The 16,241-nt window shown below is 30.7% G+C and overlaps 1 protein-coding gene across 1 annotated transcript; it reads left to right on the top strand.

Annotated features, from left to right (window-relative positions):
* Positions 1 to 4,710: 4,710 nt before the first annotated feature.
* LOC119607392 (3,4-dihydroxyphenylacetaldehyde synthase 2) lies at positions 4,711 to 13,668 on the top strand. The gene is made up of 3 exons (XM_037961275.1): positions 4,711 to 4,927; positions 5,023 to 5,257; positions 12,433 to 13,668. The coding sequence occupies exons 1-3, from the start codon at positions 4,848 to 4,850 to the stop codon at positions 13,657 to 13,659; spliced, it is 1,542 nt and encodes a 513-aa protein (XP_037817203.1). The 5' UTR covers positions 4,711 to 4,847; the 3' UTR covers positions 13,660 to 13,668.
* The last annotated feature ends 2,573 nt before the right edge of the window (positions 13,669 to 16,241 follow it).

The raw sequence follows: 16,241 nt of genomic DNA, 5'->3' as shown, positions 1-16,241 counted from the left end.
TGGAAAACTATTTTACACGATTTAGAACATATTATTTTGCCAGATTTAGCTCATTGGCAATCACCCCATTTTCATGCCTACTTTCCGTCCTCATCATCTGGAGGTTCTATTATTGGTGAATTACTTATAGCCGGTATAGGCGCTTTGGGTTTCAGCTGGGTAAGTGTGTGCTACATAATTTTTGAGAGCATTTGTTTTCTCTTAAAATTTTAAAAAAATTGCTTATAGAAAATTGACCACAGAGAAAATTCATTGAAATTTTTCTTTAGTCTATAATATAGTATACAGTCTAGCCTCCAGTCTAGTCTCTAGTCTAGTCAATATTCTAGTCTATACTCTAGTCTAGTCTATAGTCTATTCTATAGTCTAGTCTATATTCTAATTTATAGTCTAATCTATAGTCTTGGGTATAGTCTAATCTATAGTCTAGTTTATAGTGTTAGTTTTATGCTACTAACACCTTTTGCAGATTAGTTCAATCCTTCAGGCATTGTAAGCGAACAAAATTAAATACATTTAATTTTACAATTGGATAGGAATAATACTGATCTGAATCGAATGCTAGTTTTATGCTTTTCATTCAATTTTCCTATTGATATATTAGCATACAATCGGATGCTTTTTAATTTGTAATAACCTGAGTACTGCTGGGCTTTTAAGAACTAGAACAGAACTAGAACTAGAACAAAACGAGAACAGAACTAGAACAGAACTAGAACAGAACTAGAACAGAACTAGAACAGAACTAGAACAGAACTAGAACAGAACTAGAACAGAACTAGAACAGAACTAGAACAGAACTAGAACAGAACTAGAACAGAACTAGAACAGAACTAGAACAGAACTAGAACTGAACTAGAACAGAACTAGAACAGAACTAGAACAGAACTAGAACAGAACTAGAACAGAACTAGAACAGAACTAGAACAGAACTAGAACAGAACTAGAACAGAACTAGAACAGAACTAGAACAGAACTAGAACTGAACTAGAACAGAACTAGAACAGAACTAGAACAGAACTAGAACAGAACTAGAACAGAACTAGAACAGAACTAGACAGAACTAGAACAGAACTAGAACAGAACTAGAACAGAACTAGAACAGAACTAGAACAGAACTAGAACAGAACTAGAACAGAACTAGAACAGAACTAGAACAGAACTAGAACAGAACTAGAACAGAACTAGAACAGAACTAGAACAGAACTAGAACAGAACTAGAACAGAACTAGAACAGAACTAGAACAGAACTAGAACAGAACTAGAACAGAACTGGAACAGAACTGGAACAGAACTAGAACAGAACTAGAACAGAACTAGAACAGAACTAGAACAGAACTAGAACAGAACTAGAACAGAACTAGAACAGAACTAGAACAGAACTAGAACAGAACTAGAACAGAACTAGAACAAAACTAGAACAGAACTAGAACAGAACTAAAACAGAACTAGAACAGAACTAGAGCAGAACTAGAACAGAACAGAACTAGTCAAGTTCTATAGTCTAGTCTATAGTCTAGTCTATAGTCTAGTCTATAGTCTAGTCTATAGTCTAGTCTATAGTCTAGTCTATATAGTCTAGTCTATAGTCTAGTCTATAGTCTAGTCTATAGTCTAGTCTATAGTCTAGTCTATAGTCTAGTCTATAGTCTAGTCTATAGTCTAGTCTATAGTCTAGTCTATAGTCTAGTCTATAGTCTAGTCTATAGTCTAGTCTATAGTCTAGTCTATAGTCTAGTCTATAGTCTAGTCTATAGTCTAGTCTATAGTCTAGTCTATAGTCTAGTCTATAGTCTAGTCTATAGTCTAGTCTATAGTCTAGTCTATAGTCTAGTCTATAGTCTAGTCTATAGTCTAGTCTATAGTCTAGTCTATAGTCTAGTCTAGTCTATAGTCTAGTCTAGTCTATAGTCTAGTCTATAGTCTAGTCTATAGTCTAGTCTATAGTCTAGTCTATAGTCTAGTCTATAGTCTAGTCTATAGTCTAGTCTATAGTCTAGTCTATAGTCTAGTCTATAGTCTAGTCTATAGTCTAGTCTATAGTCTAGTCTATAGTCTAGTCTATAGTCTAGTCTATAGTCTAGTCTATAGTCTAGTCTATAGTCTAGTCTATAGTGTAGTCTATAGTGTAGTCTATAGTCTAGTCTATAGTCTAGTCTATAGTCTAGTCTATAGTCTAGTCTATAGTCTAGTCTATAGTCTAGTCTATAGTCTAGTCTATAGTCTAGTCTATAGTCTAGTCTATAGTCTAGTCTATAGTATATGATATGCCGATGATGTAGCACTTGTTATTTCCCATACTTTGCCACAAGCTCTGGAAATAATAACTAATGATAGCCTCAGCCGCTGCGATAGGTGGTTAAACGAGCATGGTCTGAAATTAGCGGCCGAAAAAACAGAGTCGATATTAATTAAAAATCGTAGATCGTTTATAGCTCCAAAACTAAGAATACAAGGTAAAAGTATAACCTTTAGCAAAAGTTTAAGATATCTTGGAGTTCTTCTAGATAATCGATTAAACTTCAATATACATGTACAGAACATTCGAGACAAAGCCCTAAAAACTGCAAATGTGTTAACAAAAATTATGCCAAATATAAACGGACCTAAAGACTCCACTAGGAAGCTCATAAACAGTGTAGTTCACTCACAAATGCTGTATGCAGCACCTATAATTGCATCAGCTTTGAAAAGAAAGTGTGTAATCACACAACTGTTAAAACCACAGAGAGTTAGTGCCCTAAGGGTAATATCAGCGTACAGAGCTGTGTCCACAAGTGCAGCTTTAGTTCTCTCCGGAATTCCACCCATTGACCTCCTTATATTGGAGCGAGAAGAAAAATGAGGAGATCTTTATATGAATATATTGGAACTATATTAACTCCGGTAAACATTGTTTCGGAAATGTTGAAATCCGAAGAAACGTGGATGAAGTGTCAAGATTTTATCACACATATAATGAAATGCAGATCTGATCGCAACGCCGAACCCCTAATCTCATGTGAGGATGGGGGAGTAGGATAGCGATATATAAAATCGTCTGCCCCGATGAAATGCGAAAGTGGTACCGGGGTGGGACGGGGAGGTATTCGTGGGGCCACTAGTTGATAGTGTACTATCACTACGTCCTATAAAAAAAAAAAAAAAAAGTCTAGTCTATAGTCTAGTCATAGTCTAGTCTATAGTCTAGTCTATAGTCTAGTCTATAGTCTAGTCTATAGTCTAGTCTATAGTCTAGTCTATAGTCTAGTCTATAGTCTAGTCTATAGTCTAGTCTATAGTCTAGTCTATAGTCTAGTCTATAGTCTAGTATAGTCTAGTCTATAGTCTAGTCTATAGTCTAGTCTATAGTCTAGTCTATTAGTCTAGTCTATAGTCTAGTCATAGTCTAGTCTATAGTCTAGTCTATAGTCTAGTCTATAGTCTAGTCTATAGTCTAGTCTATAGTCTAGTCTATAGTCTAGTCTATAGTCTAGTCTATAGTCTAGTCCTATAGTCTAGTCTATAGTCTAGTCTAGTCTAGTCTATAGTCTAGTCTATAGTCTAGTCTATAGTCTATAGTCTAGTCTATAGTCTAGTCTATAGTCTAGTCTATAGTCTAGTCTATAGTCTATCTATAGTCTAGTCTATAGTCTAGTCTATAGTCTAGTCTATAGTCTAGTCTATAGTCTAGTCTATAGTCTAGTCTATAGTCTAGTCTATAGTCTAGTCTATAGTCTAGTCTATAGTCTAGTCTATAGTCTAGTCTATAGTCTAGTCTATAGTCTAGTCTATAGTCTAGTCTATAGTCTAGTCTATAGTCTAGTCTATAGTCTAGTATAGTCTAGTCTATAGTCTAGTCTATAGTATAGTCTATAGTCTAGTCTATAGTCTAGTCTATAGTCTAGTCTATAGTCTAGTCTATAGTCTAGTCTATAGTCTAGTCTATAGTCTAGTCTATAGTCTAGTCTATAGTATAGTCTATAGTCTAGTCTATAGTCTAGTCTATAGTCTAGTCTATAGTCTAGTCTATAGTCTAGTCTATAGTCTAGTCTATAGTCTAGTCTATAGTCTAGTCTATAGTCTAGTCTATAGTCTAGTCTATAGTCTAGTCTATAGTCTAGTCTATAGTCTAGTCTATAGTCTAGTCTATAGTCTAGTCTATAGTCTAGTCTATAGTCTAGTCTAGTCTAGTCTTAGTCTAGTCTATAGTCTAGTCTATAGTCTAGTCTATAGTCTAGTCTATAGTCTGTCTATAGTCTAGTCTATAGTCTAGTCTATAGTCTAGTCTATAGTCTAGTCTATAGTCTAGTCTATAGTCTAGTCTATAGGTCTAGTCTATAGTTTGGTCTATAGTTTTGCCTATAGTCAGGACGGAAAGGAGAAACAAATAAACCTTTTTGTTAAACAGTGCTGTTATCTATATTTTAGTAATTTTTAAAATCAATTTATTACCACAAACTATTTAAAATTTCAAACAAGAATTGTATCAGAGTATAACATGGTTGTTAGCAGTAATATATTTTACACCGTTACCTTTTAGATAGAAATGTTAAAAAACTTTTAGTCCACTGTAATGTTATCTTAAAAATGAAGTACATACATATAAACTTTCCTCGCTGCACACATAACTATTAACATTTCTGTTTATTTAAAATTCACTCTCTGCATTTTTATATCTTTTTCTACAATTTATAAAAAGAGCCAACGAAAGTTAAAACCTTAATAGTCGTACTTAAACCATTCCAACGTTAAAAACTAAATTTAAAATTTTATATTCAAGATTTGGTTTTAAAAGAAATAAAACAAATAAAAACGAAAAAAAATATTAAGTGTGGAGTTAATATAAACATAAAAGCAATTAAAAAATGGATGCAAATACCTTCAGAGAATTTGGCAAAGCTGCTGTTGATTTTATAGCTGATTATATGGAAAACATTAGAGATTGGTATTTTTAAAGAAATTACCATAAATTATTTTTGAAGAACCTATTTAACACAAGTGTGATTTTTGTTTATTTTCTTTTGTTTGTTAAAACTAAAGTGATATTTTGCCAACGGTACAACCTGGTTATCTCTTCGATCTGTTACCCAAAGAAATACCCGAAAAACCCCAAGATTGGAAGGAAGTTTTACAGGATATTGATCGTATTATTAAGCCAGGCATTACACATTGGCAATCACCAAATATGCATGCCTACTATCCAACAGCCTCATCGTATCCCTCAATTGTGGGCGATATGCTGGCAAATGGTTTCAGTGTTATTGGTTTTAGTTGGGTATGTTTATGTACAGAATGTTATATGTAAAATAATTCAGTGAATTAATATAGAAAATTTATATAGAAATTTGATATACATGAATTGGAAATTTAAAACAAAAGTTATGTATATTTTTTTTAACTTGAAATATTTTTAAACTGAAAATTTATTATAGTCTAGCCTATGGTATATGGACCACATTAAAGGGCAGATTCGTCTATAAAATATTTTCCATCCCTGCTAGTCTAGCCTATAGGTCCAATTTATAGTCTAGTCTATAGTCTTGTCTATAGTCTAGTCTATAGGTCTAGTCTATAGTCTAGTCTATAGTCTAGTCTATAGTCTAGTCCTAGTCTATAGTCTAGTCTATAGTCTAGTCTATAGTCTAGTCTATAGTCTAGTCTATAGTCTAGTCTATAGTCTAGTCTATAGTCTAGTCTATAGTCTAGTCTATAGTCTAGTCTATAGTCTAGTCTATAGTCTAGTCTATAGTCTAGTCTATAGTCTAGTCTATAGTCTAGTCTATAGTCTAGTCTATAGTCTAGTCTATAGTCTAGTCTATAGTCTAGTCTATAGTCTAGTCTATAGTCTAGTCTATAGTCTAGTCTATAGTCTAGTCTATAGTCTAGTCTATAGTCTAGTAGTCTATCTATAGTCTAGTCTATAGTCTAGTCTATAGTCTAGTCTATAGTCTAGTCTATAGTCTAGTCTATAGTCTAGTCTATAGTCTAGTCTATAGTCTAGTCTATAGTCTAGTCTATAGTCTAGTCTATAGTCTAGTCTATAGTCTAGTCTATAGTCTAGTCTATAGTCTAGTCTATAGTCTAGTCTATAGTCTAGTCTATAGTCTAGTCTATAGTCTAGTCTATAGTCTAGTCTATAGTCTAGTCTATAGTCTAGTCTATAGTCTAGTCTTGTCTAGTCTATAGTCTGGCTATAGTCTAGTCTATAGTCTAGTCTATAGTCTAGTCTATAGTCTTAGGTCTATAGTCTAGTCTATAGTCTAGTCTATGTCTAGTCTAGTCTAGTCTATAGTCTAGTCTATAGTCTAGTCTATAGTCTAGTCTATAGTCTAGTCATAGTTAGTCTAGTCTAGTCTATAGTCTAGTCTATAGTCTAGTCTATAGTTAGTCTAGTCTAGTCTAGTCTATAGTCAGTCTATAGTCTAGTCTATAGTCTAGTCTATAGTCTAGTCTATAGTCTAGTCTATAGTCTAGTCTATAGTCTAGTCTATAGTCTAGTCTATAGTCTAGTCTATAGTCTAGTCTATATGTCTAGTCTATAGTCTAGTCTATAGTCTAGTCTATAGTCTAGTCTATAGTCTAGTCTATAGTCCTAGTCTATAGTCTAGTCTATAGTCTAGTCTATAGTCTAGTCTATAGTCTAGTCTATAGTCTAGTCTATAGTCTAGTCTAGTCTATAGTCTAGTCTATAGTCTAGTCTATAGTCTAGTCTATAGTCTAGTCTATAGTCTAGTCTATAGTCTAGTCTATAGTCTAGTCTATAGTCTAGTCTATAGTCTAGTCTATAGTCTAGTCTATAGTCTAGTCTATAGTCTAGTCTATAGTACTAGTCTATAGTCTAGTCTATAGTCTAGTCTATAGTCTAGTCTATAGTCTAGTCTATAGTCTAGTCTATAGTCTAGTCTATAGTCTAGTCTATAGTCTAGTCTATAGTCTAGTCTATAGTCTAGTCTATAGTCTAGTCTATAGTCTAGTCTATAGTCTAGTCTATAGTCTAGTCTATAGTCTAGTCTATAGTCTAGTCTATAGTCTAGTCTATAGTCTAGTCTATAGTCTAGTCTATAGTCTAGTCTATAGTCTAGTCTATAGTCTAGTCTATAGTCTAGTCTATAGTCTAGTCTATAGTCTAGTCTATAGTCTAGTCTATAGTCTAGTCTATAGTCTAGTCTATAGTCTAGTCTATAGTCTAGTCTATAGTCTAGTCTATAGTCTAGTCTATAGTCTAGTCTATAGTCTAGTCTATAGTCTAGTCTATAGTCTAGTCTATAGCTAGCCTATAGTCTAGTCTATAGTCTAGCCTATAGTCTAGTCTATAGTCTAGTCTATAGTCTAGTCTATAGTCTAGTCTATAGACTATTCTATAGTCTAGTCTATAGTCTAGTCTATAGTCTAGTCTATAGTCTAGTCTATAGTCTAGTCTATAGTGTAGTCTATAGTGTAGTCTATAGTCTAGTCTATAGTCTAGTCTATAGTCTAGTCTATAGTCTAGTCTATAGTCTAGTCTATAGTCTAGTCTATAGTCTATAGTCTAGTCTATAGTCTAGTCTATAGTCTACAGTCTAGTCTATAGTCTAGTCTATAGTCTACAGTCTAGTCTATAGTCTAGTCTATAGTCTAGTCTATAGTCTAGTCTATAGTCTAGTCTATAGTCTATAGTCTAGTCTATAGTCTAGTCTATAGTCTAGTCTATAGTCTAGTCTATAGTCTAGTCTATAGTCTAGTCTATAGTCTAGTCTATAGTCTAGTCTATAGTCTAGTCTATAGTCTAGTCTATAGTCTAGTCTATAGTCTAGTCTATAGTCTAGTCTATAGTCTAGTCTATAGTCTAGTCTATAGTCTAGTCTATAGTCTAGTCTATAGTCTAGTCTATAGTCTAGTCTATAGTCTAGTCTATAGTCTAGTCTATAGTCTAGTCTATAGTCTAGTCTATAGTCTAGTCTATAGTCTAGTCTATAGTCTAGTCTGTATTCTAGTCTGTAGTCAAGTCTATAGTCTAGTCTTTTGGCTAATCTATAGGCTAGTCTATACGCTAGTCTATAGTCTAGTCTTGCCTATATTCTAGTCTATAGTCTGATTATTGTTTAGCCTATAGTCTAGCCTAGAGTCTGGTCAATATTCTAGTCTATAGTCTAATCTATAGTGTAGTCTATAGTCTGGTCTATAGACTAGTCTATTTTCTAGTCTGCAGTCGAGTCTATAATTTAGTCTATTTTCATTTGGTCTAAAATTTTGAATATATTTCATATTGTATTGTGGATTATGGTTCCAAATTTTTTAAAAATAGATAATTTCATAAAAATCTTCTATAAAGAGAAAATGTTCATTAGATTTAATGAAAATCTTCGATAAATATACATATAGAATAACTATTTAACAAAGCATTTTCTATAACAGCAATATTAATTTGTAAAAAAAAAAATATATATTTTTGTCCATCAATATGAAATTACTTAAAAAACATTTCTTTGTTTAATGTTAATAAAAACAAAATACGCTTTTGTTAAACAAAATTATTGGTATCCCAGAAGAGAGAGAGAACTTTCACTGTTATGGTTTAAAACAAGTTTTCCATTCATTCACTTGATCTGTTTCAAGCATCTTCATCTCATGTCTTTAAAATCAATTAACACATCTTTTGGACAGTATTACCTACCATGTTGTTTGTGGTTGGCCCATAAACAACATCTGATTATAATATATACATACATATGTATACATATATTAGGTACATCTGTTTTTATTAATGTTTTAAATTTATGTGTGTGTTAAAAGTGTGAATTAATTAATTATATCTTTGACTTTTTATGATTTGTTTGAAACTAAAAGAAATGTTATTTTTATTATTATTTATTTTATAATATTATGCAAATTTTTAAGATTATTTAACACTTTTACTTTCCGATAAACAAAATTTGATAACTATATTTTTAATAGTTTGTATTTGTATGTTTTAAATTTATTCCTTTGTAAGTTATTATCATGCTAAAGTCTGTCACCGAATTCGTTTTTCATTTTTATTGTATAATACATTTTTTTAAAATAGGATAAACTTTGGGAATGTTTAACCAGTGATTAAAATTACTAATATATTAGTAACCAAAATGCATATTTTCTCCTATGCATACGTATGTAATATTAAAATATAAATATATTTTATGAATATAATATATTTAATTGCTCCCATTCGAAATATTTCTAGTATTTTTGCTAAAAATATTTACCCATACAAACTATTGCATATTACAGCTTACAGACAAATATAAAATGTTTTCACATACAATATATTACGCAGCAACTCGCTAACATATATATAATACCCACATATATTTCATATGGCTTGCCTATAATATTAAAATATTTTCCTACACAAATTATTCGAAGTCAACAATATTGAAGCCATGCAAGCAGTAATATACGAACATGAAATGTACGCAAGCAGAGCATATATGTGCCGACGAAAACACGAAACAAAACGATAGTCGCGACTATCAGGTTACAATATTTTTACTATCAAACTTAAATATTATTTACTATAGGAAATGACTTATGGTCTAAAATTTAACATTTCATGTTGAACTTGAAAAATTATAAAATGTGAAAAATGTATGCAAGATATAACCAAATTTTATTTAGAAAATAATTGAAAACGTTTATATCTATGTATGTTTTATGTATATTATGGGAAAAATGTATGCATAAAATAACCAAATTTTAATTAGAAAATTTTTGAATTGAATTATTGAATGTATGTATTTATTAAATTTATGTTTAATTTTTATGTGGAGTATTAAAATGTGTGTATTTGTATTGATTGTAATATAATTAGAAAAAATTATATAAATACTTAGAGGATCATATGAATGTAAAAATATATTCAAATATGCAACACCATTTATATCTGGTTTTGTATATACATATGTATGTATGTAAGTATGTGTGAAACAATAACAAAAAACACATTCGTCATAAAAATGACCTGTAACAGCACTTTTCTTTCCTACTTTTCACGCACATTCCATAACGGTGGATTACGATAGGTCATTTTTTGCTTTACCTTTGAATTGGTGGAGGGAAGAAGATATGTACGTGTGATGCAAAAATACATTCGTCATAAAAATGACCTGTAGTAGAACTCTCTCATGCAAATTCAAAAGGTTGGCAATGGCATATGCAAATTTATTAACACCTATATATTTTTTTCTTCGCGCCTGTTCATTCATTATTGTAAGATAATTGAGAGTATGTAATAATAATTTATAGAAATGTGACATATGTATATGTACATGCATATGAAAAACATACATGTATATGTATGTAATACACTCATACATTTTTGTTGTTTTAACCTTTCACAATGTAAAATTACAAAAACAACTTTTTATGTTTTTATGTCCCCTCTTAATTTTTTGCCATCCTGTTACAAATTTCTAAAATACCTATAATTTCCTTCATTATTGATCATTTCATAGACACTACTAATGCATTACTACCTGTTTACAAACTTATTGTTAGTGTTTCTTCTTTATATTCATATCATCCTGTTACAAACAATATGTTTAAATATAGCCTGTAAAAACAATTTTTTACATACATATATACATATTTGAATACGCCTGTCCCTCGATTTGCACGATAGATTCGCTCCCGAAAAAATAGTGTAAAACGAATTCAAAAAAATTTGTATGGAAAATCGTGTAAATCGAAAAAAATTACAAAAACTGGTATATATAGTATTTTTAATATACTTTTATTTGTTTTAATGTGAATAACATAACAAAGCAAACAAAAATAAACAATTCCATTTTATTTCACAACCAAAATAGTTATAAAATTCATAAAACTTAAAAATTAAATGCAATACAAATTGGAAAAAACCAAAAATATACATACAAAAATATTATGAGCAAAAAATTAAGCAAAAAAATAAGTTATATTCAACCAATTTCAGTATATGTACCTACATAATCGAGGAATCCCCTTTTAAATATCGTTGATTATTATCGTTATTTAAAAAAAACTGTTAAATAACCTGTACAATTTTAGTATTTATATTGTTTAAGTACACAAACGGGAAATTCCCTTTCTAATGCTATTATTAATGTTGCCAGAATAATATTTATTATCTGTATTTTTAATAAAATAGTTAAATATCAGTAAATAAATGTTGTTTTAGTTATTTATTTACAATAAATTGTGTCGAAAGCTTGTTTTCATTTAAATAAAAAAATCGTGCAAAACGAGATATTTTTCATCCCTCGATTTACACGAGAAATAAAAAATCGTGTTAAATCGAAATCGTGCAAAACGAGGGATAGGTGTATATTTTTACATTCATATGATCCTCTAAGTATTTATATAATTTTTTTCTAATTATAATACAATCAATACAAATACATACATTTTAATACTCCACATAAAAATTAAACATAAATTTAATAAATACATACATTCAATAATTCAATTCAAAAATTTTCTAATTAAAATTTGGTTATTTTATGCATACATTTTTCCCATAATATACATAAAACATACATACATAGATATAAACGTTTTCAATTATTTTCTAAATAAAATTTGGTTATATCTTGCATACATTTTTCACATTTTATAATTTTTCAAGTTCAACATAAAATGTTAAATTTTAGACCATAAGTCATTTCCTATAGTAAATAATATTTAAGTTTGATAGTAAAAATATTGTAACCTGATAGTCGCGACTATCGTTTTGTTTCGTGTTTTCGTCGGCACATATATGCTCTGCTTGCGTACATTTCATGTTCGTATATTACTGCTTGCATGGCTTCAATATTGTTGACTTCGAATAATTTGTGTAGGAAAATATTTTAATATTATAAGCAAGCCATATGAAATATATGTGGGTATTATAAATATGTTAGCGAGTTGCTGCGTAATATATTGTATGTGAAAACATTTTATATTTGTCTGTAAGCTGTAATATGCAATAGTTTGTATGGGTAAATATTTTTAGCAAAAATACTAGAAATATTTTGAACAGAACCATTTTTTAAATATGCATATTTTTAAATATGAGGTAAATGCATATTTATTGCAAAGTCAAAAATAAAAATATAAAAGCATCTACTAATATTTAAACTCTGTGTTTAACCCCGCCTAATTCATATCTACAGGATCCGAACTAAAAGCTTTAAATTCTACTAAAACAAGACCTAATGTTTGGATCTCTAGACCTTCAGGAACCGTGTTAATATTTTATTAGAATCTAACTAACCATTAAGGAGTTACATATTTGTTACCGTTTTTCGAAATTCTCACACTGTTTATCATAATATTGTCTTAGAAAGTGATTTTGAGTCAATCAATCCTTCAACAAAATATTTGTTGATCAAAATATCCAATACATATAAGCATTTTAACTGAAGCATAGTTCAATTTTGAAATTAAATTGACCGAAATTTGTTTTTCTTTCAGATTTGTAGTCCCGCTTGTACAGAACTCGAGGTTGTTGTTATGGATTGGTTGGCGAAATTTCTCAAATTACCTCAACAATTTCTCCATACTACCGATGGTCCCGGTGGTGGTATAATTCAAGGTTCTGCTTCTGAATCCGTACTGGTGGCTGTTATAGCGGCTCGAGAACAAACTGTACGTCGTATGAAAGAAAAGCATCCCGAAATGACAGAAAGTGAAATTAGAGGAAAACTGGTGGCCTATTCCAGCGATCAGAGTAATAGTTGCATTGAAAAGGCTGGAGTGTTGTCAGCGGTACCCATACGTCTGTTGCCAGCTGGCGATGATTTGATTTTCAGAGGAGAAATGTTGCAAAAAGCATTAGATGAAGATTTGGCCAAAGGTTTAATACCTATTATTTGCATTGCCACTTTAGGTACGACCGGTACCTGTGCATACGATGACATCGAGTCTTTGGGTAAAATTTGTAATCAACATGATCTGTGGTTACATGTTGATGCTGCGTATGCTGGTGCTGCGTTTGCTTTGGAAGAGTTTTCAGAGTTGAGAAATGGTCTGGAAATGGTTGACTCCTTGAATTTCAATTTACACAAATTTCTTATGGTCAATTTTGATTGTAGTGCCATGTGGCTAAAGGATGCTAATAAAGTGGTCGACAGTTTTAATGTAGATCGCATCTATTTGAAGCACAAATATGAGGGTCAAACACAAATACCTGATTTCAGACATTGGCAAATACCTTTGGGTAGACGTTTTAGAGCTCTTAAAGTATGGATTACATTCCGTACTGTTGGTGCCGAGGGCTTAAGGGCTCACATACGTAAGCATATGGCTTTGGCAGAGAGATTTGAAAATTATGTACTATCCGATCCACGCTTCGAGGTGGTAACTAAGAGAACACTTGGTTTGGTTTGCTTCCGGCCCAAAGGTGAAAATAAACGCACTACCGATTTGTTGCATTATATTACTGAACGTAAGAAAATCTACATGATACAGGCCAAACATGCCGGTAAACATTTCTTACGTTTTGTTGTTTGCGGCATGGATCCCAAGGATGAAGATATTGATTTTGCTTGGAAAGAAATACAATCACAAATGGATATTGTTTTAGAGAAAGAGCAAGAACTTCTGATAGCATCTGTTAAGCCAGATATCACATCGATAAGTCAACAAATAACCTCAGATTTACATATAACAGCAACAATGGATAATGAAAAATCTAAATAATAATATAATGTATTTTTTAGTTTTAAAATTTATTTATTTTAATAAAAAAAAAAAATTATTAAAAAACAAGTTAGAGTGCTATATAAGGATATGCTGAATCTCCCCCTATAAGCTACTTATTATCAAAACCCCTCTAAATATTTTTAGATACATATTTAAAAAACACATTCATTTAAGTCGATTTTAAGTTCTGAACTTGGACCTCATGGGCCTACCAGGGAAATGGACAGAGGTCCCCAAAGTAAGACATCTTGGGTATGTACAATTTTTAAAACGATTATATCTCTTCGTTTATCGTCCGATTTCAAAAGAATTATTATAAATGAAATCTGCTATAAATTGTCTTTTAAATAAATTTATTAATTTTTTTACAATGCAATAACAATAATTTTTTCTATTTGTCATAAAAAAATGTAGAAAAACAAAATAATTTTTTTTAAGATATTCAAGGATAAAGGACATTTTTTCACTTTATGGTCCTTGTTCCAGGACTTAATGTAATTTTAATGAAATGTCAAAAACAAGTAATCGAAGTACTGTCGAACAAAACATTATTTGTTTAAATCAGATAACTGGTTCCAAAGTTATTTAGTCATCAATATTTATAATTTTGAACAAAAGTACCCGATATGCCCACTTTAGAGACCCATAAAATATGAACCTTATAAGATCCAATATATACGCCATAGAAACTGCAAATAAGAGTAGAATATAGGTTTCGAGTTATAACTAAATCGAAAAGGTTGCCAATTTTACGTAATTATGAATAAGTACAGAGTTGTGTTTCGTGAAATTTATTCATAAAATGGCAGCAATATAGCACCAATAAACGTCAGTCGGGGAATTACGCATAATTTAATGACAAATGGAATATCCCGGGTTTATTTTATATTGTTACGAAATTGTATTTGCGTTTAAACTAAACGGATTTTAACAGCCTGTTCTTGGTGACCAACATTTGGTTGGTAGCACTAAATCGTTAAAGGGCCCTTCAGACGATCACACTTTACGTACGACAAGTCTAATGAAAAAGTAAAATGAAATTCCATCCGTATGACAAAAAAATAGAATAAAAGTCGTAAAATTTATATTTTTTGTATATGATGGAAACAGCTGTTTCACTTCTTTTGCATGTGTTTATATAAAAATGCAACCCTGATCTAATGCGACTTGCTTGTTTTTTGAATCATTTCAAAAAATGAAGAGAACCATTCAACTGTCAAATTTTTTATCCGTATTTTCTCTCAATGTGATGATTTCGTTACATATTGCGTTTAAACGATCACATCCGATTTCTTCAACACAAAATTTTGACAGATCATATTACTTGTGTGCACGTGTCAAGGGGCCTTTAGATGTACCAGAAAATGTATGCCAGAAATATTCGGAAGGTGTCGCTAGAATGTCCTAGAAATGTCTAGAGGTGATGCCTACGCAGCGCTGTCAACTTAGTGCTTTTAACACTGTTTTAGTGCTTTTAACAAACAAATTTCAAGTTAGTGCATAGTGCTTTTTTTAGTGTCTTTTTAAAAAATATTGGTGGAACTAAATTGAACATCGAAACTGTAATTTTTGTTATGGGAAATATACAACAATTAGTTATGAAACATTTTGAAAAACATAAGATAAGATAATTTTATAGAAATTATTAAAAAAAATTCTTCAGAAATTATATTAGAGTACACAGAAAAAACTGAAAAACGATTTCAATTACCAAAACTTCGTTTCAATAATTTTATTCATTAAAGTTCAACCAATAACAAAAACTGTATATTCAATTACTATTTCTTTTTCATTTTTGTTGTTGTTTAAAACGTATTTGAGTTTACAATTTCATGATTCAAATAAAATTTTTGATTAATCGTTTTATTGAAAAAAATTTTTTTCTGTGTATATTTTGTCCGTGTTTTCGTTTAATATTAGAAAAAAACAGATTGGCATTAAGACTAAATTATTTTTTTCCAAATATGTATATGTATGTAGTACATACTATGTACATATGTATAACCTGATTATAGACGAGCTTGTCCTTTTAACAATTGATATGGTTCAAAATTGTCACCCTATAAATACCCTAGTTTTAGATAACTTATTCATTTTCTTTTAAACAGTTCTATAATCAGAAATTTATATTTCGATAACATATTAAACTAGAACCGAACTAAAAAGAAACTGAACTAAAAGAACTAAAAAGAAATGTTTGAATAAAATTTTGCAATTATCAAATAAATAAGTTTTCAATAATTTTTATACCTTTCACCTTCGTGAGAAGGGTATATATAAGTTTGTCATTCCGTTTGTAATTTCTATAATATAATTTTCCGACCCCATAAAGTATATATATTCTGGATCCTTATAGGTAGCGGAGTTGATTAAGCTATGACCGTCTGTCTGTCTGTCCGTCTGTGTGTTTGTTGAAATCAGTTTTTAGAGGACCCCAGATATCGGCGAGATCCAAATCTTCAATAATTCTGTTAGACATGCTTTCGAGAAGATCGCTATTTAAAATCAGCAAAATCGGTCCATAAATACCGGAGATATGAGCAAAAATCCGAGACAACCTCTGAAAATTTCATAAAAAA

This window comes from Lucilia sericata, unplaced genomic scaffold, assembly GCF_015586225.1.
Source record: "Lucilia sericata isolate MDLA Ls3-8-SP2 unplaced genomic scaffold, ASM1558622v1 Contig000691F_arrow, whole genome shotgun sequence".
NCBI classification, from domain to species: Eukaryota; Metazoa; Arthropoda; class Insecta; order Diptera; family Calliphoridae; genus Lucilia; species Lucilia sericata.
This window is presented reverse-complemented; position numbering and strand designations above follow the sequence as displayed.

Bases quoted from the DNA above. Each gene is read 5' to 3' on its own strand.
- LOC119607392 (XM_037961275.1), top strand. From the start codon at position 4,848: ATGGATGCAAATACCTTCAGAGAATTTGGCAAAGCTGCTGTTGATTTT. The intron at 4,928-5,022 runs GTATTTTTAAAG...TTAAAACTAAAG, and splicing joins ATGGAAAACATTAGAGATTG to TGATATTTTGCCAACGGTAC. The intron at 5,258-12,432 runs GTATGTTTATGT...TTTTTCTTTCAG, and splicing joins GTGTTATTGGTTTTAGTTGG to ATTTGTAGTCCCGCTTGTAC.